Source organism: Pseudopodoces humilis, chromosome 12 (assembly GCF_049639895.1).
Source record: "Pseudopodoces humilis isolate 2021_Gansu_Grassland_sample_001 chromosome 12, ASM4963989v1, whole genome shotgun sequence".
In the NCBI taxonomy this organism is placed as follows: Eukaryota; Metazoa; Chordata; class Aves; order Passeriformes; family Paridae; genus Pseudopodoces; species Pseudopodoces humilis.
Genome location: NC_142211.1, coordinates 19057884 through 19083927, shown reverse-complemented (window position 1 = coordinate 19083927; position 26044 = coordinate 19057884). Strand labels below are relative to the sequence as shown.

The window sequence follows — 26044 nt, the reverse complement described above, 5'->3', positions numbered from 1 at the left end:
TGATGTTGTGGGTTGTGGTCCGCCGGCTAGAGGTAGGCATCGTGCTGGAGCTGGCCAGGGAGCCTACCTTGCTTAAAACCCAACAGAAGGAGTTTTCGGTCCCCAGTTAAACCCCCCAACCCCGTCAGTCCCTCCAGGTGTCCCCGAACCCCTTTCCCTATCTGAGAGCCAGTCGGGAGGTGGACGTTGCCCCCAGGCACAGGGCTGCCGCCGACTCCCTGACGCCTCCCTACTGTCTCTCTGCCCGTACCAGGGCAGCAGTGGCCATGCCGCCCTGGGTCCTTCCTCTACCCTCTCCCCTATGCCCTCACACCCGGTTGTGTCCCCCCCAGTTCCTAGCGTTAGCACAGCTGGCGTTGGCAGTGTGGCCAGCCCCGCCATTTTGTCCCACTCCCACCCCGGTTTTCCCGCCTTCACCCCTTCTCTTCCGGCCGCGTCCTGCTGCTCCTCTCCCCCCCCTGCGTCGTTGGGTGTAACCGCGTCGGGCCCCCCCCCATCCATCGAGAAACCCCTCCCCGTCGCGGGCCCCGCTCCTGTCCCTTTGTGCAAGGGCCCCGCCCCCAGTGGCGCTCCTGCTACAGGGTCCCAGTGCCCCGGAAGTCGGGACGGCTCCGGGCAGAGCGGGGCCATCTCGGCTTCCCCACGCAGCCACAAAAGGGCCAGCTCTAGACAGCCGAGCCGGCCCGGCGCTGCCAGCAAGGGCGTCCTATCCCCACTAGGAAATGAGAGCAGTGAATCTTCTTATTCAGATTCTGAGTATGAAGACCCCTGGGCTGAGGTGCAGAGGGAAGCCACACGGGCAGGGAACTCAGCCCTGTCCCGAAAAATACTTGCCTTTCCTGTAATAATGAAGAGAGACAGGACAGGGGCACAGGTTGCTGCATGGGAATCCCTTCACTATAGAGAACTGCAGGAACTTTGCAAAGCTGCAGAGGAACATGGCAGGGGTTCACATTTTTTTAAACACATGCTGGAAGCCTCCTTCTCTGCCCACGTCATGGTCCCGCATGACATCAAGAATATTATGAACTGCCTTCTCTCTCCAGCAGAATACATGTTGTGGGAGAGGCAGTGGAAAAAACATTTAAAGCAGTTATCAGATGTTTATGCAAGAGATGCTAACAGACCCAATTTTACTTTAGAGCAATTAGCAGGAGAAGACTTCCAAAAGCCCTGAGATCAGGCCCGGGACCTGCCTGAAGCAGCCTTACAGGATATAGCTAATGCTGCTAAGATATCTCTTTTTACCACCCCTGATGATAAAGTGCCAACGCAGTGCTTCACCAATATTAAGCAAGGCACAACTGAGTCTTTTATTAAATATATTGATAAATTAAAAGTGGCCATTGAAAAGCAGATAGAGAGCCCACAGGCGCAAAAGGAATTATTAGTAAAAATAGCAATGGCCAATGCTAATCAGGAGTGCAAAGCAGTTTTGCGAGCCCTCCCTCTGGACCCAGAACCAACCATAGATCAGATGGTTGAAGCTTGCACCAAACACTCCTCTGCCTCAAGTGAGAATACAGTGGCACTTGCAGTGGCTAAAGGAGTGGCAGAGGCGATATCTGGAGCTTATGCTGCAGACCCCAATACAAGTTGTTGTTTTAATTGTGGTGAGCCTGGACATTTTTTCAAAGACTGTCCAGAGAGACATTCTATACAACCGCCAGCCCGCCAACGGTTCCCCAGACAGAACTGGCATTCGGGAAACTTCAAGCAGAGCGCGGAACGGCCCCGTGCTTCGACATCAAATCAAATGCCGCACCACTCCACCCCTCCTGCCAAACTCACCATCCTGCCTCCACGGGGACCATGATATCAAGCCCAGCAGGTGGAGCGCTTCAGATGGGAACCCAGTGTCAACTGGTAACTAGACTCTCTTTACATATGAAGGGTGACTGTGTTTACAAAGTCCCCACGGGGAAACGTGGACCACCAGGCGGTCCCTCTAACATCTTAATACTTGGGGATCCTACCAGCTGTCCAGAACAAATTCATACTGTTCCTGAGGTCCAGACTATATACCCTGGAGATGAAATTTCCATCTCTCTGACCTGCATAGACCCTCCTTATTATTTAAAGGAACAGACTCCTGTGGCACAGGCCTTTTTACTTCCTAGTGACTGCCCAGATCATGTTCCCCTCAACCCCAGTGCTATGTGGACACAGGTTGTGGGCTCCTGCAAACCTATCGTGGAACGTAGCCTGTTTTGTTATGGGGAAAAGATTCAGCACCCAGGAATGCTAGACACTGGAGCAGATGTTACTATCATCGCCCGCTCCGAGTGGCCAGACAATTGGGAATTACAACCTGTAGCAGGCATGATTTCAGGAATTGGAGGAATAGCAGCCTCCATGAGGAGCAAACGGAATATTGTTATCGAAGGACCTGAGGGACAAATGGCAACCATCAGGCCATTTGTGGTGAGAGCACCAATCACCCTCTGGGGACGGGATCTCCTCTCCCAATGGGGGGCTTCCCTGCAGATTCCCAGCAGGGATTTTTAGTCGGGGTCACTGAGAGGCGTGCGACACCTACCATCCCCCAACTCACCTGGAAACAGCACCATCCAGTGTGGGTTGATCAGTGGCCCCTATCTGAGACCAAACTGCACGCACTGGAAGCCCTTGTGGAAGAGCAGCTTGCCAAGGGCCACATCACTGAGTCCAATAGCCCTTGGAACTCCCCTGTCTTTGTCCTACGCAAACCAGGCAAGGACAGGTGGAGACTCCTTCAGGACCTCCGGAAGATCAACAATGTCATTGAGGATATGGGACCCCTCCAGCCTGGCATGCCTTCCCCTTCAGTGCTCCCCCGGGATTGGAAGCTGGCTGTCATTGACATCAAGGACTGTTTTTTCAACATACCCCTCCATCCTCGGGACGCTCCCAGATTTGCATTCTCGGTTCCCTCTCCAAACAGACAAGCACCTTTAAAAAGTTATCATTGGCGGGTCCTTCCTCAGGGGATGAAAAATTCTCCTACCATCTGCCAATGGTACATGGCCCACATTCTGTCACCTGTGAGGACCCTGTTCCCAGATGCCGTCATCTTCCACTACATGGATGACATCCTGGTTTGTGCTGCTGACAATGACTGTCTGCACCGGACTTTACAAAAAACTATCCAGACAATTGAGGACGCTGGATTTGAGATACGTGAAGACAAGATCCAGCACACCTGCCCTTGGACCTACCTGGGACTCCAGATCCATGAGTGGACCATCGTGCCCCAGCAGCTGACCATCAAAGATGACCCCAAGACCCTGCGGGACCTACATCAGCTCTGCGGGTCCATCAACTGGATACGCCCTCTGCTTGGGGTAACAACAGAAGTCCTTGCACCCCTCTTCAACCTGCTCCGTGGCAGTGAGGCCCTCGACTCACCACGCTCCCTCACGCCGGAGGCCCGGGAATCCATCACCAAGGTCCAGGAGGCCCTGTCTTCACGGCAAGCCCACTGGTATGAGCCCAGCCTGCCCTTCCAACTGGTTATCCTGGGTAAGGCCCCGTGCTTACACGTGCTCATTTTCCAATGGGACACGGCATTGAAGGATCCTCTCCTTATCATCGAGTGGATCTTTACACATAACCAGCCCACTAAAACTATTACCACCCCGCAGGGAATCATAGCTGAACTCATTAAGAGAGCTAGAGTCCGTCTCCGCACTCTTGCAGCCTGTGAGTTCACCTGCATCTTCCTCCCATTGGCAACTGGAAGTTTGGAGCCTTTGCTCCAAACCAATGAGAGCCTTCAGTTTGCTCTCGATAGCTATTCAGGCCAAATTTCTATACACCCACCTGGCCACAGAATTTTCAAAACCACACTTAATTTGGTCCCCAAATCATTACAGAGCAAAAAACCGCTCCAGGCCCTGACGGTTTTCACAGATGGCTCAGGGAAATCCCACAAGTCAGTCATGACTTGGAAAGACCCCAGGACACAGAAATGGGAGTCTGATGTCCAAGTGGTCGAGGGATCACCACAGATTGCTGAATTAGCAGACGTTGTCAGAGCTTTTGAGAAATTCCAAGAACCTTTCAATCTGGTGACTGATTCGGCTTATGTGGCTGGAATAGCTATGAGAGCAGAACATGCATTTCTAAAAGAGGTCTCTAACCCAAATTTATACAAATTGCTTTCTGAATTAGTATATCTTATCTCTCACAGAAAGCAACCTTACTATGTCATGCATGTGAGGGCGCACACAGACCTCCCAGGTGCCATTGCCGAAGGAAACAGGAGGGCAGACGCCTTAGCCATGCCTGCTGAGGCAGCCAATGTCCCTGACATTTTCGCACAAGCGAAATTGTCCCACCAGTTCTTCCACCAGAACGTGCCTGCACTGATGAGAATGTTCAGACTACCCAGAGACCAGGCTAGAGCAATAGTTGCCACCTGTCCCAATTGCCAATCGTTCCAAATACCGGTCATTAGCTCCGGGGTTAACCCCCGAGGACTGAACAGCTGCCAGATATGGCAAACTGATGTCACTCATGTCCCGTCCTTCGGGAGAGTTAAATATGTACATGTCTCCGTAGACACCTTCTCTGGTGCAGTGTTTGCCTCAGCCCATGCAGGAGAAAATGCCAAGCACACCATCCGACATTTTCTCCTTGCTTTTGCTACCCTGGGAGTCCCAGAACAAATTAAAACGGACAATGGACCTGCTTACACCTCTCACAAATTAAGAGACTTTTTCAATGAGTGGGGGGTGAAACACACCACGGGCATTCCTCATTCCCCCACAGGGCAATCAATAGTAGAGAGAACCCACCAAAACCTGAAAAGAGTCCTTGATCACCAGCGGGGAGGAACAGAAATCATTCCCCCCATTGAGAGGCTCTGTAAGGCTCTATATGTCATGAACTTTCTAAATTGCTCGCCTACAGAGCCTGACCCCCCTGTAATACGGCACTTCTCTAATTCAACTCATGCCAAACTCACAGAGGAGCTACCAGTGCTGATCAAGGATCCTGAATCACAACTGACATCGGGACCTTTCCCACTGATTACCTGGGGGAGAGGGTATGCGTGTGTATCCACACCATCAGGACCTAAGTGGCTCCCAGGGAAAAATGTGAAACCTTATTTAGGCCCTACAAACCCTGCACCAGATTCAGAACTTTCAAAGTCTCCTGAGACCCACACAGGTCCAGAAAAACAGCAGCCCACTGCAGCCTGGAAACGGAGATGTCATCGGAGTCCACAGAACCGACCTGCCACCAGACCAACAACCAGACAGAGGCCAAACCGTCCTGCTACCAGGGCCGCAACGAGACGACTGCCAACGTCACGCCTGACACCGTGACAGTACACAAGTCTTCTTAACTCCCTTCCCCTTCTCACCATCGTTGCCTAGCCCAAATAGCCAGCTTACACCAAAGTGCACCTCTGTGCTGCTGCTGGTGTCGGGTCATGTGTCCCCAACACACAGAATAACCTTGCTTATAATTGTTTGGGGGTTTTTTTTGTTTGTTTTTGTTTTTTTTAAAGAGGGGGGAGACAGGAGAGGAAAGGGAGAAAGAAAATAGCTCCCCCCCCCTCCAGAGATCAGAGCTAATCTTTTATGTCCTGTTATAGAAAATGGAGAGCAAAACCATCCTTGAGTTCCTGATGTTCCTGATTATCTGTATGCTCCTGAAAACATCAGCTGTGAATGCCTGGCTAGTAGCACAGCCCCAGGAGAACGTGTGGATCACCCTCACAAAGACGCTCCAACAAGACCACATGTGCTTGTCCATGGGCAGCGCCACCAACCCTCTGTCATCCTGCCTGGTAGGGATTCCTTTAAAGCCCCATGAATATCCTTTCACAGGGAAAGAACCCAACTCAGTAGACACTTGGGATGAGTGGACAAAGATCTTGCCCCATGCACCAGAGGAACCCCAGGAATTAGAGCTTTTGGGATCCTCCAAAGCTACCTATTGCATAAATTTTAATTATCACCCAGTAGCCAATGCATGGCCTGCCTCAAAATACCAAAAGGCAATTAAATCAAGGAAAAATGTGACTCCCAACAGTAAAATTTACAGTCAGTCCAAATGGTGCAATTACACCAGCAGTACACGATCCACCTCCTCTCACTATCCCAGAGTGCTGCCCCGGGGAGTGTTCTTAATCTGTGGGGATAGAGTGTGGGCAGGAATCCCTTCCCGACTCCGGGGAGGTCCTTGCACGCTTGGACAGCTTACCATCCTCACTCCAAATTCAACTCTAATACATGATTGGCTGAAAAAGAATGAATTGGCCCACCAAAAGAAAGATCTCGCCCAATTAGATGAAAATTACAGTAGCCAAATTAAAGATCGGTCCTACACGAAGAGGGTGGTGATGTCAGCATTTTTGCCGTGGGCGGCTGCTGCTAAAGCCCTTGGTGAGCCTTCTCACCTGGAGTGTTGGCTTGGTAAGCAGGCCAACCGGACCTCCTCTGTCCTGAGTGACCTCCTGACAGATGAAGAGACTGTTAGGCATGCCACGCTACAAAACCGAGCTGCCATAGACTTTCTACTCCTGGCCCATGGACACGGCTGTGAGGAATCAGATGGTCTGTGCTGCTTTAACCTCTCCAGCCCCAGTGAAGGCATCCACGCCCGCATCCAGAGACTCCAACATGCAGTCCAAGAACTCCAGGCTGAAAAGGAGCCCCAGTGGCTTGAAGACCTTTTTGTGAGCTGGGGACTCGAGAGATGGGTTGCCTCCGTCCTCAAGAACATTTTTTGGGTTTTCTTGATTGTTATTATCTTCCTAAGTATGTTTTCATGTTTTAAGAAGCTATCAGCTAACTCTCTAGGGGATGCCTTTTTAATAAGTAAAGAAGGGGGAGTTGTGGGTACGGAGGAGCCCGCCGAGCCCGAGATACTGGCTCTCCCCTGGAGGGGAGATACTTCTCTGTGAGAGAGACACAATGTGTCTCTCCCAGGGGTCTTTGAGTTAGATATGTTAAACTGTTGTGTTTCATTGGTGTTCTCCCCTGCTGTCCCACCCCGATACAGGTATCTCGGGCTTCCCCCCCCCCCTCTCCTTCCCCATAAATATCCCGGGTTTTCCCCTGTTTGGGAGATTCGCTGTTACTGGCACCCTTCACTGGAGCTCTGCCTAAATAAAGGTTGTGCCCCGGTGGAACGCTGGATCAGCTATCTCGTCCCTGCTTCCTGTGTCGCCTGCCCGCCGCCGCCGAGCTGAGCTGAGCTGAAATCACTATACTATTACTGAGCTGAACTGGAATCACTCGACTGCTCGAAGCTGCTCACATGCGCTTCGGGCCAGCCTTTCTCAAGGCTGCTTCTGGAGAAGTCACGGTGCTCCGGGCTTTCCGCCGCTGCGGCAGCTTCCAGTGCAAAAAGCCGGGACACTTTGCCAGAGACTGTCCTCAAAGCCAGCACCAAAAGAAATACCAAAAGGAAGCAGTAGCCAACCAAGAAAAAAACTGGAACTAGAGCACAGCCCTGCCCATCACAATGATATAAATGCAGCAGGGTCTAGAACGAGAAAAGCCTTTCTTTTAATTGAGAATAGGAAGGCAGGGAAGCAGGGTGCGGGACTGCGAAAAACAATTGCAGGGAATGCGTGCCTAACAAAGTCTAGCAGCCTCACAAGCGATCCAGACTTGTAACTGCCAAAGCTTTTCTTTTCAGGTCTACTCATTGGACAATCATTGGAGTGGATCTGCAGGACAATTCACGATACACAGCAGGACTGGATAGTATTTTGTTATTGGGGACAAAGCACACACACCCATGGAGATTGAGGTGGCTCCCACGACAATTAAGGGAGACCTAACACACCTCACTCTCTTCGTGCGTTGCCCTCAGCCATCCTTCTGTTTGGCCAATAGGCAAATCATTGCTCAAGCCATCCCCGTTCCAGCAGAGGTCACAGTTGATGACAAAACACCTGGCGTCTACTGGGTATAAGTGGTTGGCAGGATAAACCCATCATGGGATGCAACCTAACCCATGGATCAGACCATCTCCATGTGGAAGGGTTGATTGACATGGGGGCAGATGTGACAATCATACCTGAAAGGGTGTGGCTTTCACACTGGGACTTGAAACCCATGGCTGGAAAAATCCAAGGTGTAGGAGGAATGAAACTGACCAAAGCTTCTAAGAGCATTGCTCAAATTTAGGGGCCGGATGGAAAATTGACCAGTGTCCATCTGTTTGTCACTGACTACAAGTGTCCCCTGTGGGGGAGAGACACCATGTCCCAGTGGGGAGTCAAACTAATTATCCCTGAGACTCCCCAGGATTTTTAGAAGTGGCCACTGTGGAGCGCCCTACCCATAAGTTAACATGGCTGGATGATAATCCAGTCTGGGTAAGTCAGTGGCCACTCAGTAAAGAAAAGCTCAAGGTGCTCAAAGAGCTTGTGGAGGAAAAATTAGCCAAAGGCCACATAGAAGAAACAACCAGCCCTTGGAATTCTTCAGTCTTTGTAATAAAGAAGCCAGGTAAGGATAAGTGGCGTCTCCTTCAGGATCTGAGTGAGATAAACAAAGTAATTAAGGACATGGGGTCACTCCAACCTGGGATGCGCTCCCCAACAATGCTCCCACAAAACTGGAAATTTGTGGTCCTAGACATCAAAGACTGTTTCTTCCAAATTCCCCTACACCCAACAGATGCACTACAGTTTGCTTTCTTGGTCCCTACAGTCAACCGAGAGGCACCAATGAAACAATACCACTGGAAAGTTCTGACTCAGGGAATGAAATGCAGTCCTTCCATCTGCCAGTGGTATGTAGCTTCACTGCTGTCCCCAGTATATGCTGAAAAACAAAAGCCATCATCTTACACTACATGGATGATATGCTAGTGTGCTGCCCCGATGACACTATACTCCAACACAAACTTGACCTAGTGGTTAAAGGTTTAACCTCTGCTGGATTCCAGCTGCAAGAGGACAAAGATCAAAGGATGCCACCTTGGAAGCACCTGGGCTTGGAGATGGCTGGCAGACCGTTATTCCGCAGAAATTAAAAATTGTTAGTGATCCCAAAATCCTAGCGGATCTCCATTCCCTGTGCAGGTCCTTAAACTGGGTCAGACCCTGGCTAGGTCTCAGTAATGAGAACCTAGATCCCCTGTTCAATTTATTGAAGGGGGAGAGAACTGCTTTCTCCCAGAAAACTGACCCCAGAGGCAAAAACCACAATTGAAAAAGCACAAAGGGCTTTAACAGAGAGACAGGCTCACCGCTATAAGCCTGAGCTGCCTTTCAAATTCATTGTCCTGGGGAAACTACCACACTTACATGGGTTGATATTCCAATGGGCTGAAGGGCAGAGAGATTCACTCTTAATCATAGAGTAGGTCTTGCTCTCGCACCAACGATCCGAAACCATCACCAAGCCACAAGAGCTGAGGGCTCAGCTGATCCAAAAGGCCAGGGTGAGGCTGAGGGAACTGGCTGTTTGTTATTTTGTGCGTATTCACCGCCCGGTCAAACTTTCTGGGGAGGGAAAGCACTCTCCTGAGAAACTGACCAAGGAGATGTTTGAGCACCTGCTGCAGAGCAATGCTAACCTCCAGTTAGCTCTGAACAGCTACAGTGGACAAATATCAGTCCATGCACCATCACGCAAATTGTTTCATGAGGAATTCCAGCTCATTCCTTGTGAGAAAAGGACCCGTAGGCTGCTCAAAGCTCTTACAGTGTTCACTGATGCATCCGGGGCGTCCCACAAGTCGGTCATGACTTGGAGAGATCCCCAGACTGAGCATTGGGAAGTTGATGTTGAGTTTGTGGAGGGGTCACCCCAGTTAGCCGAACTGGCTGTGGCCGTGAGAGCCTTTGAGAAGTTTTCAAAGCCAATCAGTTTGGTTACCGACTCAGCCTACGTAGCAGGGGTGGTGTCCAGAGTAGAGCAGGCAGTTCTCAAACACATAGAGAATGAGCATCTCTTTAGGTTGCTCTCAAAACTAATTTATTTAGTTTCAACTCGAGAGCATCCTTTCTATATGATGCATGTGAGGTCACATACTGATTTGCCAGTCGAAATTGCATAAGGGAACCACAAAGCAGAATCCCTAGCCACCACAGCCGAAAAGGTACGTCTTCCAGATGTATTCCAGCAGGCTAAGCTGAACCACCAGCAATATCATCAGAATGTGCCAGGACTGATCCCTCAGTTCCAGCTAATATGGGGTCAGGCTAAGGCCATTGTGGCCACCTGTCCCTGTTGCCAGCCCCAGGCCATGCCATCGCTGGGTGTCAGGGTTAACCCCTGAGGCCTTGGGAGCTGTGAAGTGTGGCAGACAGACATCACACACATTCCCAGTTTTAGTCGCCTTAAATATGTACATGTGAGCATTGACACATACTCAGGGGCAGTTTATGCCTCTGCTCATGCAGGAGAAAACGCTGTGCATGCCAAACAACACATGGTGCAGGCTTTTTCAGTGCTGGGGATCCCTAGGGAAATTAAAATTGACAATAGCCCAGCGTATAAAGCCAAGGAGTTCCTAGAATTTGTCCAGCAGTGGAGGTGGAACATAAGACTGGCATCCCCGACAGGTAAAGCTGTGATTGAGTGTTGTAGTAAAGTTGCTAGAATGTTGTTAAATTAGTTTATGTTAGTAGTTGATAGCTTGAAATGTATCTTTTCTCCTCTTTTAGTTGCGATTTCCCCTCCCCCGTCTCTTTTCCTCCCGGCTCTTACCGGGAAGCAGGTTACCATGCTTACTGAAGTTTTTCTCCTCAGCTCTGTGGCGAGAAGCCGGATGGAGAGGAGGGGAGACCCTGCTGGCATCTCCAGCTGCTTGAAATTTCTTTAGCCCAGGAAAGCACGGGGTTGGGAGAAGAGAGAACCTTCTTTCCAGCATGGAAGTTTGTAACTTTGTTTCTCCCGTCTCAGAATGCCTCTGAGCTACAGAAGCCGAGAGGGTATTCGTGCTTTCCCTTTCTTCCCCTCCTGCGTTGCCAGGAAACCATGCCCTCCCCCCTCTCTCCCCCTCTGCCCCTCTGTGGAGTATATTCCTACACCTTGTAAGCATTTGAAGAAGTTTATGTCTGTTATTTCTTATCTTAGCGTGTGTAACTGTGATAAATGAACTTGTAAAAATTCGTAGAAATCTAAATAAATGTATGTAGCAATAATAATATAAAATATAAAGTACAGTGTGGCCCACAAGTCCTTCCCAGATCTAGTCGCGAATTCCCACTCAAAAGATAACGACCCTAGCCGGCGCCCATCAACGGAAAAGAATGGACAGGACATGGACCATCAGGCTGACAGGGACAGGCTCGGCGCCCATCAACGGAAAAGAATGGACAGGACATGAACCATCAGGCTGACAGGGAAAGGCTCCGACGAGATACTCATCACCGGACCTCTACACCCCGCCTTGCAGGACACCGTTGGGGGAAGCAATCAGGTAGACAAAGGGAAAAAGTCCAGCCGAGATATCCATCAGCTCCAACCCGGATCCAACCATCCCATCCAGATGGCCTGAACCACAATGAAATCAAGAAACACCCAGAACTGCTTTACATATGAGGAGACTCTGTCCGGACGTCTATTTGACTCTATTCTCCAACGCCAGGAAATCAATTCATACAACAATCAAGGACCCTTGGTGAATGGTGCCTGCCTGGAATTTGGCCTCAAGGCACAAAATCCCTATAAAAACCCCGGACAGTCTACCCTCCTTCGTGGATTTGGGAACACCTATACCTTTGGGTATAGACCCCTGTCCACCCAGCGCTGCGCTGTTTGTTTTATTGTGGTTTTTCCTCATTGTTTATTTTTATTATAAAAATTGTTTTATAATAAATTGTTTTTTTATTTAACCCAAATTTGCCTTTGCATTTATAACAGATTGGTGCCGTGACTCGGATCGGAGAAACTGCGGGGAATCTCGCTGCCCAGGACGGGTACCCCCGCTGATTTTGGCGGCCTGGTGAGTTGAGAGCCCCCGTAGTTCATTCCGATATCCGAACCAAATTTAGGCTGAGGTAAAAACCACAATAAAAAGGAAAAGGATCCGGATCGGAGAGCTCGGGAAGGCACGGAGCCTTCGGGAAGCCGCGGCTTGCTTTGCTCGTAAAACGTCTAGTGTGCACAAAGACACCCATGCAGGAAAATAGCTGTAAGTACTGCTGGTTGAGTGGGCGATCGGGCGAGTGTGTGAGACGTGATCTGATCACGAAGCGAGTGCGGACTTCAAGGCCACGTTTCCATCCTCCCGCGAGGGAATTGGCCGGCCGCGAAGGAAGCGATACAGAGTGAAAGTTTTTTTTTCTCTCGACACACACTCGTAAAACCTGAGGCCAAAGGGTGTCTCGGGAACTGATCGCAAGGTACTAAAAGGGGAAGGATACGTCTTGTCGAGCTCGAGAATTGGTAAACCCTTTTAGTAAACGGACCCAGGTAGAGGTCCAGGAAAGGATCAAAAAGTACCGATTACAAGAGACCTCAGCTCAGCTCGCTGAAAGGTGAGTATCGGCAAATTTTGATTCCTAGAGTAAGTACACAACGCAGAAACAGATATCGACTCCCGGAGAAGTCGAAGAAAGGTAAGAAAATATATTTGCGAAGTATGGGGCAGAAAAAGAGTAAGCTACAAGGAAGAAGCACAGGGAAAGATTCCTCCGATCAAGGGGAGGAATCACCAGACATCCCACTGGAGAGTCCCTTGGGGTGGATGCTAAAACACTGGGAAGATTGTCCCCAGAGGAAGGGGAAATCAAAGGAGAAATTAATACATTATTGTATGGAGGTTTGGGGAGGACAGGAGTTGAGAAGTCACCTCACTTGGCCAGTGTTAGGCACATTTGAAAAATGGACGTGTAATAAGTTATTCTCCTATGTGGAGAACAAGGTCCCCTCAGATCCTGAGGAGAGGGAATATGCTAAGCTCTGGGTAAATGTCAGAGTAGGGCTATTTCCAATAAAACAAAAAGAAAAACGTGAGTCGAGAGCTGAGTCCTGGGAACCCCTCGATCACTTACCACCCCCATATCGTGGACCGGCGGGACCTTCCTCTGCAGATCAAGTGGTGCCTTCAGCACCCTTGGGCCCCCGAGACCAACCCACTGAGATATGTGTGTCTCAAGCGGGAGACTCGGGGCCAGCAGCGATGCCGGCAGCCCTTCCCCTTTCCCCGCCTGTAAACACCGTAACCACAGCAACCTCCTCGGAGGTTTTTCCTGCACAAGGCTGGGGATCACCCTATCCGTCCCTGCCGGTCCAGCCGCCACAACCGGGACCCTCCCATACAACGGAGGGGATTCCTCCCTTCAGCCGGGTGGCGGCAGAATTCCCACAATTGATAACAGGGAGGCAACCCACAATCACCAATTCCCCTCCCGCAAGTAGAACCCGTTTGAGAGCGAGAATGACGGATAATGAATGGGGAGAGAGTGAAGAGGGGCACCGGTTGTTCCCTCTTAGGGAAGTACCGACGGCCCCGGGAGTGATCGGTTTTGTGAATGTACCCCTTAACTCTGGAGATGTAAGGGCATTTAAAAAAGAAATGGGGCGGTTGTTGGATGACCCTCTTGGGGTGGCTGAGAGGTTAGATGAATTTTTAGGGAGTAGTATTTATACCTTTGACGATCTTATGGCAATCCTGAGATCATTGTTTAATCAGGAGGAAAGAGAGATGATTAAACAAGCCGGTATCAGAGACTGAGACAGACGCAATCCACAGGGGACTCCAGGTAACCAGAAATGGCCTAGCGTAAGCCCGAGCTGGAATGCACAGACGGAGGAAGGCAGACGGAACATGATGGATTTAAGGAGCATGATTGTACAAGGTATAAGAGAAGCGGTCCCTAGGGGCCAGAATATTAGCAAAGTTTTTAGAGAATGTCAAGGAAAAGAGGAACCACCCACTGAATGGATCGAGAGATTACGGCGAAGTTTACAGATTTACTCTGGGACTGACCCGAACTCTCCTGTGGGGGAGGTTCTGTTAAAAACACAATTCGTTGCTAAATCTTGGGAAGATATTAGGAGAAAATTAGAAAAGATCGAGGGGTGGCAAGATAAAAGTCTTCAGGAGCTCCTAAGGGAAGCTCAAAAAGTATACATGAGGAGAGAGGATGAGAAGCAGAAATTGCAAGCTAAAATTTTAGTAACTGCGGTAAAAGAGGTCCAGAAACAAGAGCAGATGCAGGGTAAGTTTAAAACACTACCCGGAAAAGGTCGAGGTTCTCACCGGGCAGCCCCGGCCCCACGGAGAGAGCCCCCTGAGTGCTACTACTGTAAACAGGTAGGACACGTTCAGCGGAATTGTAAACAAAGAATAAAAGATGAGAAAATTTTTCAGGAAGACTAGGGGTGTCAGGGGCTCTTTAATTTGGGGACCAGAACATCCAAGAAGCCCTTGATAAAGTTAAAAGTGGGACCCCAACGACAGGAGGTAAGTTTTCTTGTGGATACTGGGGCAGAGAGAAGTACCCTGCAGAAATTGCCATACGGATGTGTGGCTAGCAGAGAAAAAGTTTTTGTAATCGGTGCAAAGGGAGACCCCTTTGAAGTACCTATAATAAAAGATGTGGAAATAGAATCTGAAAATAAAATTTGCTTAGGGAATTTGCTATTAGTAGAACAAGCAGATTACAATTTGCTGGGAAGAGACATGATTGTCGCTTTAAGAATTAATATCATGATTAAAAACTCTGAATTGGTGGTGAAAATATTTAAGTTGACTCCTAAGGATGAGGAGAAAATAAACCCTGAAGTATGGCATTCAAAAGGAGAGGTAGGAAAGCTAGATATCAAACCTATCGAAATAAAAATCGAGAACTCTGAGGACCCTATAAGAGTCAAACAATATCCCATCCCGATGGAAGGGAGAAGGGGGTTGAAACAAATAATTGATGACCTCCTAAAAGGGGGAACTTTAGAACCTTGCATGTCTCAACACAACACCCCCATCCTGGCTGTAAGGAAGATGGATGGTAGCTTCCGATTGGTCCAGGACCTACGAGCGGTAAACGCTAGGACCCGGACTAGATTCCCGGTGGTGGCCAACCCCTATACTTTACTAAATAGGCTCACACCAGAAGATGTGTGGTATAGTGTGATTGATTTGAAAGATGCTTTTTAGACTTGCCCTCTGGATGAAAGGAGTAGAGATTATTTTGCATTTCAGTGGGAGGACCCAGATACAAACCGTAAGCAACAGCTAAGGTGGATGGTCCTCCCCCAGGGGTTTGTGGAGTCTCCGAACCTTTTCGGACAAGCTTTAGAACAAATATTAACCCAATTTGCTCTTGAGGACAAGACAAAGCTTTTGCAATATGTAGATGACTTGCTAATAGCTGGACCGACTGAAGAGAGCGTGAGGAAAAGCACGATTGCCTTGTTAAACTTTCTAGGAAGGAAAGGTTTGAAAGTATCAAAATCCAAGCTGCAATTCACAGAGCCTGAAATAAAATATCTCGGACATTGGATATCTCAAGGGAAAAAAAAATTGGACCCGGAGAGGGTAGCAGGCATCCTTGCATTGCCTGCACCAAAAACAAAAAGGCAAATTAGACAAATTCTAGGGCTCTTGGGATACTGCAGGCAGTGGATTGAGGGTTTCAGTGAAAAGGTGAAGTTTTTATATGAAAGATTAAACACTGACAGGCTGAAGTGGACTGAACAGGATGAGTCCAATTTTCAGAAATTAAAAACTGTTCTTATGACTGCCCCTGTACTAACTCTACCAGATACGAATAAAGAATTCCAGTTGTTTGTGGATGTGAGTGGACAAACAGCACAGGGAGTCCTGATTCAGGAATGGGCAGACAAAAAGAAGCCTATAGGGTTTCTTTCAAAGATCTTAGATCCAGTCAGTCGGGGTTGGCCTACGTGTTTACAAGCAATTGTAGCAGTGGCTCTGTTAGTAGGAGAAGTGAAGAAAATAACTTTTGGGGCTCCCCTGGTAGTTTACACTCCCCACGATGTGAGAAACATATTACAACAAAAAGCAGAGAAGTGGCTGACTGATTCCAGGCTCCTGAAATATGAAGCCATCTTAATCAGCTCACCCGGTTTAAAATTGAAAACTACTTCTGCACAAAATCCTGCTCAGTTTTTATTCGGTGAACCTCTAGAGAAGTTAGTGCATAACTGTTCTGAGATCGTGGAGCTGCAGACCAGAATAAGACCGGACTTCGAGGATCAGGAGTTAGAAGGGGGAGAGAAGTGGTTTGTAGATGGATCCTCGAAAATTATTGAGGGAAAAAGAAAATCGGGATATGCGATAATAAATGGTGCATCTGGGGAAGTTGTAGAATCTGGTCCTTTGAAAGCAAGTTGGTCTGCACAAGCTTGCGAGCTCTATGCTCTCCTAAGAGCCCTCCGGAGGTTAAAAGGAAAGAAAGGGACCATATACACAGATTCACGGTATGCTTTCGGTGTGGTACACACTTTTGGAAAAATTTGGGAAGAGAGGGGTCTGATAAATACCAAAAGAAAAGACCTAATTCATGGGGAAATAATCCGACAGATTCTAGAGGCAGTCCGGGAGCCGAGAGAAATATCAGTTGTCCATGTAAAAGGACACCAGACAGGGTTGCAGTTTCAAACCCGAGGTAACAACCTAGCCGATAAAGAGGCAAAACGAGCAGCTCTGCTTACCGTAAGTATTCCCGAGGTGACTCCGGAGGAATCACCTGAAATCCCCATGCTCCCTTCAGAGAGGGAGATTGAAGAATTCAAGAAAATAGGGGGAGTCATGAAACAAGGAAAATGGTGGTTACCTGATGGGAGGGAACTAATCCCGAGGGGAGTGGCAAGGAGAGTATTACAAAGACTACACAAACAGACCCATTTGGGAACTCGGGCACTGGCTGATCAGTTCCTGAAATTTTTCGGATGCAAGGGGATTTTTGAAATTGCCAAACAAGAGGTACAGGAGTGTGTGGTTTGCCAAAAAGTGAATAAATCCAACTCCAAACAAACTGTTTGGGGAGGGCGGCCTCTCTCATACAGACCATTTGAGAGGATCCAGGTGGACTTCACCGAATTACCAAAAATCGGTAGATATAAATTCTTATTAGTAATAGTTGACAAACTAACGCACTGGGTAGAAGCCTTTCCCAGGGCAAGGGCTACGGCCCAAACAGTATCAAAAATTTTATTGGAAGAAATCATCCCTAGGTATGGGATAGTGGACTGTATTGATTCGGATCAAGGAACTCATTTCACTTCAAAAATTATAAAACAAATTTCAGAAGCTCTGGGTATTAGGTGGCAATACCACACTCCCTGGCATCCTCAGAGTTCCGGGCAGGTGGAAAGAATGAACCAGACACTTAAATCCCAATTGTCTAAACTCATGATAGAGACGAAAATGTCATGGATTAAGTGTCTCCCCCTTGCTTTACTAAATATTAGAACAATGCCCCATTCTGAAACGGGTCTGTCCCCTTTTGAAATGTTGTACGGGATGCCATACAAACATGGAATGCCAGTAGGACACCCTCAAGTGGAGGATGTGCAAATACAACCATATCTCATTGCTATCAACAAAAATTTACAGGAACTGCGAAAACGAGGACTGATCCCCCAAAGCGCCACTCTGGGATTCGCAATACACCAGATACAGCCTGGGGATAAAGTCCTTGTCAAAGCGTGGAAGGAGCTTCCCCTCACCCCCCATTGGGAAGGACCTTTCCTGGTTCTCCTAACCACAGACACAGCTGTCCGGACCGCAGAAAGAGGTTGGACGCACTCATCTCGGGTAAAAAAAAAGTAAAGGAATACGACACCTCCAAGTGAAAAGTCACCACCCCTCCGGGAGAACTAAAAATTAGACTTCAGCGTCACCACAAATGACCAGTGACGACCAGATAAGTTGTATCAACCCTGAGTGTGATTGTTTTCCGTTTATACATTTTAAGTGCGCCTATTGTAACCAAATTTGGGTAACCCACTGTTGGGGAGGGTACAAACCTAAGGGATTGTGTACAAAGTGTCTAGAAAAGGAACAGGATTTGACTAGCCCTCTCTTAATACTTGCCACCAGGGCGGGGTTGTTGGAACTCGACTCTCCTGAGTGGTTCCTACTCTTTCAAAAAGGGATAAGAGGGAAGCTAGACTCCAAGGCAGAGGCTTTAGAAATCGAGTGCCGAAAGACAGTAAAAGTACCGTGCAGGACAGACACGATTAAGTCGTCTCGGTGGGCTGCCTTCAAAAGAAGGTACGCCATAAAGACTACAAGGGCCCCTGAAGAATATCCTTGCTGCCGGGAAGATGGTAATCCCCGCCGTATATTTTTATACGAGCGAAGGGCAAGGCAGAGGGATACACCGGTGGAGAATCCTGATAGTCCTGAATCTAGCCATGTGCTTGACCAAGGGAATGAGCCCCGAGGTGCCTCTGGGGGATCATCCCCTAGGGAAGTGTGAGCGGTGCCAGACTGCCACAGAGGCCGGACGAATAATTGACTGTCCTCCAGAACAACAAAGGGGGTTTTGTTTATCCAACGGCACTCAGTATAATCTCTGTGAACTACAGGGGGAGGTCTGGTGTTATCACTCAAAGGCAAGTCTTAAGGACGGGCAGTCTAAAAATCCTATGAAAAGAAAGACTGAAGCTTCCCATTTCAGGTATAGGAGAGAAGTGGGAATGCTCCCTCCAATTCCAATCTGCAGTCAATGTAACAAAACTGTCTGGATAGGAGGAAAAAGACAATCCACCTTCTTGGCATATTATAAGGTTAACCCCTTATGTTACAATAAAGCAAACTTAAAAATGTGTACCATGGGAGGGAAAGTATATTGGGAAGGTAGAAATTTAAAACATGAAGAGAAAGCTTTTTTTAATAATGAACCGATAATTCTTGATTTGTTAAAAAGTGGTGATGACCGAGTATGTTTGCAATTCGACCAAGTGTTCTGCTTCTCCAGGGATGAGGAAGGGGTGGACCCTGAAAACAAAATAAAACAACTAACCCTAGAGTTAAAGAGGCGAGAAGTGGAAGCTCGGAAAAAGAGGCTAGAACAAGAGAGGCTTAACTCTCTTAGTGAGCACTATGAGCAATTAGAGAAACAATACAGCAATTGGGGATTGCCAACCCCCAACCAGAACCTTTTCATAGATCTAATACAAGAAATAGCCACAGAATTAGGTCTATCTAACTGTTAGATCTGTGGCGGTTTAAAATCGGCTGAAAAGTAGCCTTGGAAGGGAGAGGGACTAACCCCAGAGCAACTTCTAAAATGAGAAGGCCCTAAAATATCAAAAACAATACAAAGACCAGAGGGATGGGTTATAGACCAAAGAATAATCGGTACTATCTGCATTAGCAGAGAAGGAAAAGAATTCACTGATTTAGTAGGCTATACCCCGTGTGTAAGCACACTCACGGTGAATTCGGACAGCAAAACGAAAACCTGGCAACCTGAACCACCCGCGGGCTATTGGAGTCGCTCCCGGGGGAATAACTGTGAATGGATGGAAATAATTGGACTTTGCTGGTACAAAAACTCTGGGGCCAATCCCTTCCATGAGCTAATAAGACTGAAAGAATATTGGGATGATCTGGCAAAGTTGAACAAGGGTTGGGAAGCTCCTGATGGCATATATTGGATATGTGGAAAAAAGGCATACAGCGAGCTACCTAGAAAATGGAAAGGATCCTGCACACTTGGAATAATTCGGCCCTTTTTCTTTACTCTACCTAAAACAGAGAGTAAATCATTGGGAGCCCCTCTCTTTGAGACATTAAACAGACAAAGGAGGGAATTAAAACGGAAACTACCAATAGCGGGAGGCAACCAGAAGTGGAACGAGGAAGAATGGCCTGCCGAAAGAATCATTCAATATTACGGGCCCGCTACTTGGGCAAATGATGGCAGCTGGGGTTACAGAACCCCCATTTATCTCCTCAACAGACTTATCAGGTTGCAAGCAGTGGTAGAAATAGTTTCCAACCACACTTCAGAAGCCCTAGAACTCCTAGCCAAACAACATTCACAAATGAGAGCTTTTGTGTATCAAAACAGACTAGCTCTCGATTATCTGCTAGCCGAGGAGGGAGGAGTGTGTGGCAGATACAACGAATCCGAGTGTTGTATGGAAATAGACGATTACGGAGAAACAATAAAAGGATTGGCTGCTGAAATAAAAAAAGTAGCGCATGTACCAGTCCAAAAATGGAATTCAATCCTACAAGCCTCCTGGTGGGACCAGATATTCGGGCAAGGGGCTTGGTGGAAGAAGCTAGTATTTTTCATAACTTGTTCAGTTGCCGGAATCATTTTCCTTCCCTGCTTAATTCCTTGCTTCATCAGACTAATTCACTCTGTTGTGCAAGGAATGCAGATTGCCACCCTTCCAATCGATCCTGAGAAGGCACAAGGGAGACCTACTTCCCTCTCTAAACTAATGAAATTAGAGGAGGAAAAGGAAAACAAAAACGCGATGAAGGCCTTAAAGAATTTTGAAAATAGACATAACCTGGCACGAGCATATGGTGAGAATTCGTTAACGGACTGGGAAGAAAATGAATGTGAGTGAAAATTATAGTCCTTCCCCTGCAGAATTGGATGAAATAACACGAATTTTTAATGTAATGGATTATTAGGCGCGGGACTGTGATAAATGAACTTGTAAAAATTCGTAGAAATCTAAATAAATGTATGTAACAATAATAATATAAAATATAAAGTACAGTGTGGCCCACAAGTCCTTCCCAGATCTAGTCGCGAATTCCCACTCAAAAGATAACGACCCTAGCCGGCGCCCATCAACGGAAAAGAATGGACAGGACATGGACCATCAGGCTGACAGGGACAGGCTCGGCGCCCATCAACGGAAAAGAATGGACAGGACATGAACCATCAGGCTGACAGGGAAAGGCTCCGACGAGATACTCATCACCGGACCTGAACACCCCGCCTTGCAGGCCACCGTTGGGGGAAGCAATCAGGTAGACAAAGGGAAAAAGTCCAGCCGAGATATCCATCAGCTCCAACCCGGATCCAACCATCCCATCCAGATGGCCTGAACCACAATGAAATCAAGAAACACCCAGAACTGCTTTACATATGAGGAGACTCTGTCCGGACGTCTATTTGACTCTATTCTCCAACGCCAGGAAATCAATTCATACAACAATCAAGGACCCTTGGTGAATGGTGCCTGCCTGGAATTTGGCCTCAAGGCACAAAATCCCTATAAAAACCCCGGACAGTCTACCCTCCTTCGTGGATTTGGGAACACCTATACCTTTGGGCATAGACCCCTGTCCACCCAGCGCTGCGCTGTTTGTTTTATTGTGGTTTTTCCTCATTGTTTATTTTTATTATAAAAATTGTTTTATAATAAATTGTTTTTTTATTTAACCCAAATTTGCCTTTGCATTTATAACAGTAACCTTGATTTGCAAAAAGTTTGTAATTGTGCTAGCTGAGAAAAATAATTGGTTCTCTCTCTGATGTTCCCTCCCTCCGAAAAACCCTGTAAAAAGAAACCCCCGACCCCAAATCCTTTGTCTCTCACCCTCTGGATTCCCCTTCACAGAAATAAACTGTGGAATGCAACCCAGGGAGAGATTCCACCCCTTATTTCTTTGCTCGTTTGACAGACTTGACTTCCAGAAGTAACTTAGAGACCCACAAATCCAACTGGTACTGGCTGAAAACCAGAGTGAAGAGAAACCTCATCACTGAGCTAAGCTGGGCCACTCTGGGGGGCTTGATTCAATTGAGTGTACCCACCAGACACTCAAACAAGTCCTAGCCAGGCAGGGCAGTGGGACAGTGTGGATGCCAGCACAACAAAAGCTTTGCAAAGCCATGTTTACCATCAATTTCCTGAACTGTTCATTTGAAAACATGAGTCCCCCGGTGGTTTGGCATTTTAACAGTGGTGATCTATTTAAGTTGTCACAGCATCCACCAGTCTTAATCAGGGACCCAGAAACCTGTCAGACCAAGGGCCACTATGAACTTGTTACCTGGGGGTGTGGCTACACGTGTGTGTCCACCCCTGCAGGCCCCAAATGGATACCCCAAAAGTGGGTAAAGCCTTTTGTTCCCAAAAACCCAGCTCCAGCAGAAGGAGATGGAAGACAAGTGGCAGTTACTTCCAAAAGAAGATGCCTCCGGAAAGAGCAAGAAGAAACCTTCCTGGCCTCTGGTCACTCTCTGACCTACACCCACTGAATGTGATTATGCTTTAAAAAAGTTTATTTTTCTTTTAGAGAAAATCTACCTCCCACTCAACCCCATGATGAGCCCTACCCCAGCTGTCATCCTGCTTGTGCTGAGCAGTCTGACAGCTGCCTGTATTGTCCCTCATCCACACCAGAACATCTGGGTGACCCTGGCACAGACACTCCAGCAAGAAAATATCTGCCTATCCACTGCAGCAGCAAAGGACCCTATGTCCACCTGCCTGGTAGGGATTCCATTGCAGGCTGGAGAATTTCCAGCCAGCTTTGACATTCCTATGCCTAACAGTGTTGCCCTGAAAACTCAGCTTTGGAGCTTGTTGACATAGTTTCTAAAGAACTTTCCCAGGACAGTAACTATAAACATAGATATGTGTACATTCCTTCTGTTACACGTCTCTTGATGGACATCTCTCACGGCCACTGCGGTTGGAAAGGTGCTATCCTGACTATCCAATCCCTGGCTGTGGTCAGAAACCTATAAATTGTGAGAGAAGAAATAAAGCACACTCTTTCCTTCATCATATCTTGAGCTGCATCCGTGTGACTTATTTCGTGTCCAACAGCAACAACACGGGTCCCAAATCACACAGCATCTGACCATGTGAAAATCATAGGCGGTGGGCTGTAATGATTAGGAACCCTGTGGAGGAATGGATACCAAAGCTGCCCAAAGCAGATAAGGAACCCCAAGAATTAGAGCTATTGGGTTCCTCCCCAGCACCTTATTGTGTTCACTTCACTTACAACTCATTGTCTGACACTAGAGCCTTTAACAACATATTACAATTTCGGGAAGAATTCACAGCCAAAAGATGGTGTGATATTCTAAGTCACGCTACAGCAGATGAACCTCTCCGCTCACATCCAAAAAATCTCCCTAAAGGTTTATTCCTAATTTGCGGAGACAGGGCATGGGCAGGAATCCCATCTCGGCTTCTAGAAGGGCCATGTACCATAGGGCGATTGTCCCTGTTAGCACCCAACCAAACCCAAATTACCAAATGGGTTCAGAAAAACAATTTTACTAGAAAATTTCATAAAAGAAGCACTGATAATTTGGACCCAAACTGTGATTCTGAAATTTTTCATTGGGCAAAATCAAAAAGAATTGCTGCATCCATATTTCTTCCATGGGTTGCAGCTGCCAAAGCACTAGGTGAGTTAGGATACCTAGATTGCTGGGTGGTCAAACAGGCAAACTTAACATCCACTGCCCTCAGCTCCCTCCTAGAAGACGAGGAGATCACCAGGCAGGCCATGCTCCAAAACCGAGCGGCCATAGACTTCCTTCTGCTGCTGCTTGCACACGAATACCAGGAATTTGAAGGACTTTGTTGCCTAAACCTAACCTCGAAAGCTCCCAATGTCCACGTAGCCCTCCAAGAGATGAAGAGCTTGATTGGACAAGTGAAACAAGAATCTGAGGACAGGTTTAGTGAGCTGTTCAAGGGCTGGGGACTCACGGGGTGGTGGACTTCGATAGTTAAAACATTCATGTTGTTTTTTTTTTTGTTCCTAATAGTGTTAGCATTCGGGATTATATGTAGCTTGATTTTAAAAGCCCTCAGCAGTTTAATCCCTATTTCCTCAGAAGTCAACCACATAGAACTAATGGACTGAAAACAATCTAACCTGCCCGCCAATCATGAGTGGTGGATAAACTCATGTTCTGTATCAGAATAAGCCCAATGCATTTCTTTTAATTTTATATAATTAAAAAGGGTGAGATGTTGTATTGCATTATGTTACGAGAAATGGTTTATTCCTGTTGCTCTCCCTCTGAGTCTGTGGTGTGTTGGTCCCTTTCCACTCACTCCTCCCCTTCGGTTTCTCCCCTTTGCCTGTAACCTGCCTTCCCCCCATCCCCTTTCCCTCTGCTCAAAATCTCCCACCAGCCCTGTTTGTCTCTTTCTGCCCTGGAATCGTTTGGATTAAAACTGAGACACTGTCCTGGGAAGAGAGAGCCTCCTTCATCTTATCTTTGTCCTCGCCGTTTTTCCCTCTCCACCCTGGGTGGACTGCAGCTAGCTGGAAGAATTCTCAGGGCTGGGAGTGGAGGGAAATTTTGGCACAGCTCTGGTTCTTTCTGCAGCTGGAGCACCCCAAGTCCAAACTCCTTTATCATAGGCTGACTGCTGCAGGAGACTTTCCCCCAACATTTCTTGTCTCCTCACACACTTTTGTAGGATATACTCAAATTAAAAATGTACTTGAAAGGTGTGCAAACAACTAGTTCTCTAAATATCCCAGTACAGCAAGACTCCACACACCATTTAGGGGATCAAAGAATCCCCTAAAACTGCCAACACTAATGACATGATGCTTTAGCTGGAGCTGCTTGCTACACTTGCTGGTATGAGCAAAGCTCCATCCCTGCCTACAGAGACAGCATTTCTTACAACATTTAGATTTAACTCTGCAACCATGAAGCTGACATTTAAACACAAACAGCTAATGACTTTAGTTATAGCTAGAGATGTTTGTACCTTCAATACTTCCAGAAATTAAAGGACATAGGAAACCTTTTCACATAGGTGAGAAAAAAAAATATTAGCTTAAAAAACACTTTACCTCATAAATGTTGGGGTGCCACATTTTGGTCAGGAATCTGAAGGTAGGTGGTGAATATGGATAGTCAATAGGAAATTTAATGTGAGCCTGGAAAATAAAGCAAAATATTTTAATTATGAAATAGAACAAAGAGACCAACAATCAATCATTGCAGTGAAAACATGGAAAAAAATTTCCATTAAGTCCATTAAATAGTTTGATTTATATATCAGTGCCCATGTGGACCCACAGTATAACTCTACACAATTTCTTATGAGGAAAATACTAACTGAACAAGAAAAATCTAAACACCAGGCCTTACTTGGGCTGGTAACACTCATAAAACAGGCCATAAGGCATTTACCAAGTTCCAATTTTAAGCAGTACTATCCAACAACTGTTGTTCAGCAGGATAAACTAGATTTGAAAATCTAGAACTTAAGATATAATTGCACTCTTGCTAGGTTTAAAACACTTGCAGGATAAAAACACTTTCTAAGGTGAAAAGACCTATTCTACATTTGCCAGTGCAAAGGTTTTTAATTGCTTTTTCTGTGTGGGAAAAAAATTAAAAATTATTAAATACCTGTTCAATTGAGATCTAAAGGGTTGGGATTTTTTTGCCTTTCTTGTGCAAGTTAAACTGGTTGTCCTAGGGTGACTTTATGATGCTGTATTGTATCCCCTACTGTCTGCTTTATGCCAGATATAAGTCCTGTGCCTTTAAGCAAGCTTGAAGAGAGAAGGGGGGGGATGGAAATTCCTTTTGCTGCTTGTGTTTAAAAACAGAGATAAGGGTGTCAGTTTTTCTTCCAGCTCTTGGCCCTGCAGCAGTGAAGAGAGGCAGAGAATTTTTTTTTTCTTTTAGCTAGTTTTTCTAGTAGCTAAGGCAAAAAAGTTTTCCTGGGACTGTGGCTTCTTCTTCTTCTTCTGGAACTGTTCAGCTTTTCTCCAGTCCGGAACACCATCACCTGGGGCCCCCTCCCGCACCGCACTGGCCCGGAATGCTGCATCCCAGCGCCGGGGAGAGAGAGAGAGAGAGAGAGCGAGCCGAGTCGCACCCACAGAAAGACTCTCTGAGCCACAGAAGAAGAGCTCTGAATTTACCATCTCTTCAGAGCAGTGAGAGGTTTTATTATTTCACATTATTCATCCTATTAATGCCTGTGAGCACCCTGCTTGTTAAATAAACTTCTTTTTCCCACTTTATCCAAGGGAATTTTTTTCTAACCTTGTGTGGGGGAGGGGTTGCTGAAATCTGTCTTCTTCAGAGAAGACACCCTTTTGGGACGTTTCCTCCTAAATTTGTCTCAAACTGGGACACTGGTCCATCTACTTGTGTTCCTAATACTACATTTCTTGCCAC

The 26044-nt window shown here is 47.2% G+C and overlaps 1 protein-coding gene across 1 annotated transcript in view; it reads right to left on the bottom strand.

Annotated features, from left to right (window-relative positions):
• The window catches only part of LOC148183466 (ubiquitin-conjugating enzyme E2 R2), a 214632-nt gene that overhangs the window by 49497 nt on the left and 139091 nt on the right, over nucleotides 1-26044 (bottom strand). The window contains exon 2 of the mRNA XM_088061553.1: nucleotides 24700-24786. Coding sequence (XP_087917679.1) covers nucleotides 24700-24786 — 87 coding nt within the window. The remainder of the gene's footprint in view (nucleotides 1-24699; nucleotides 24787-26044) is intronic.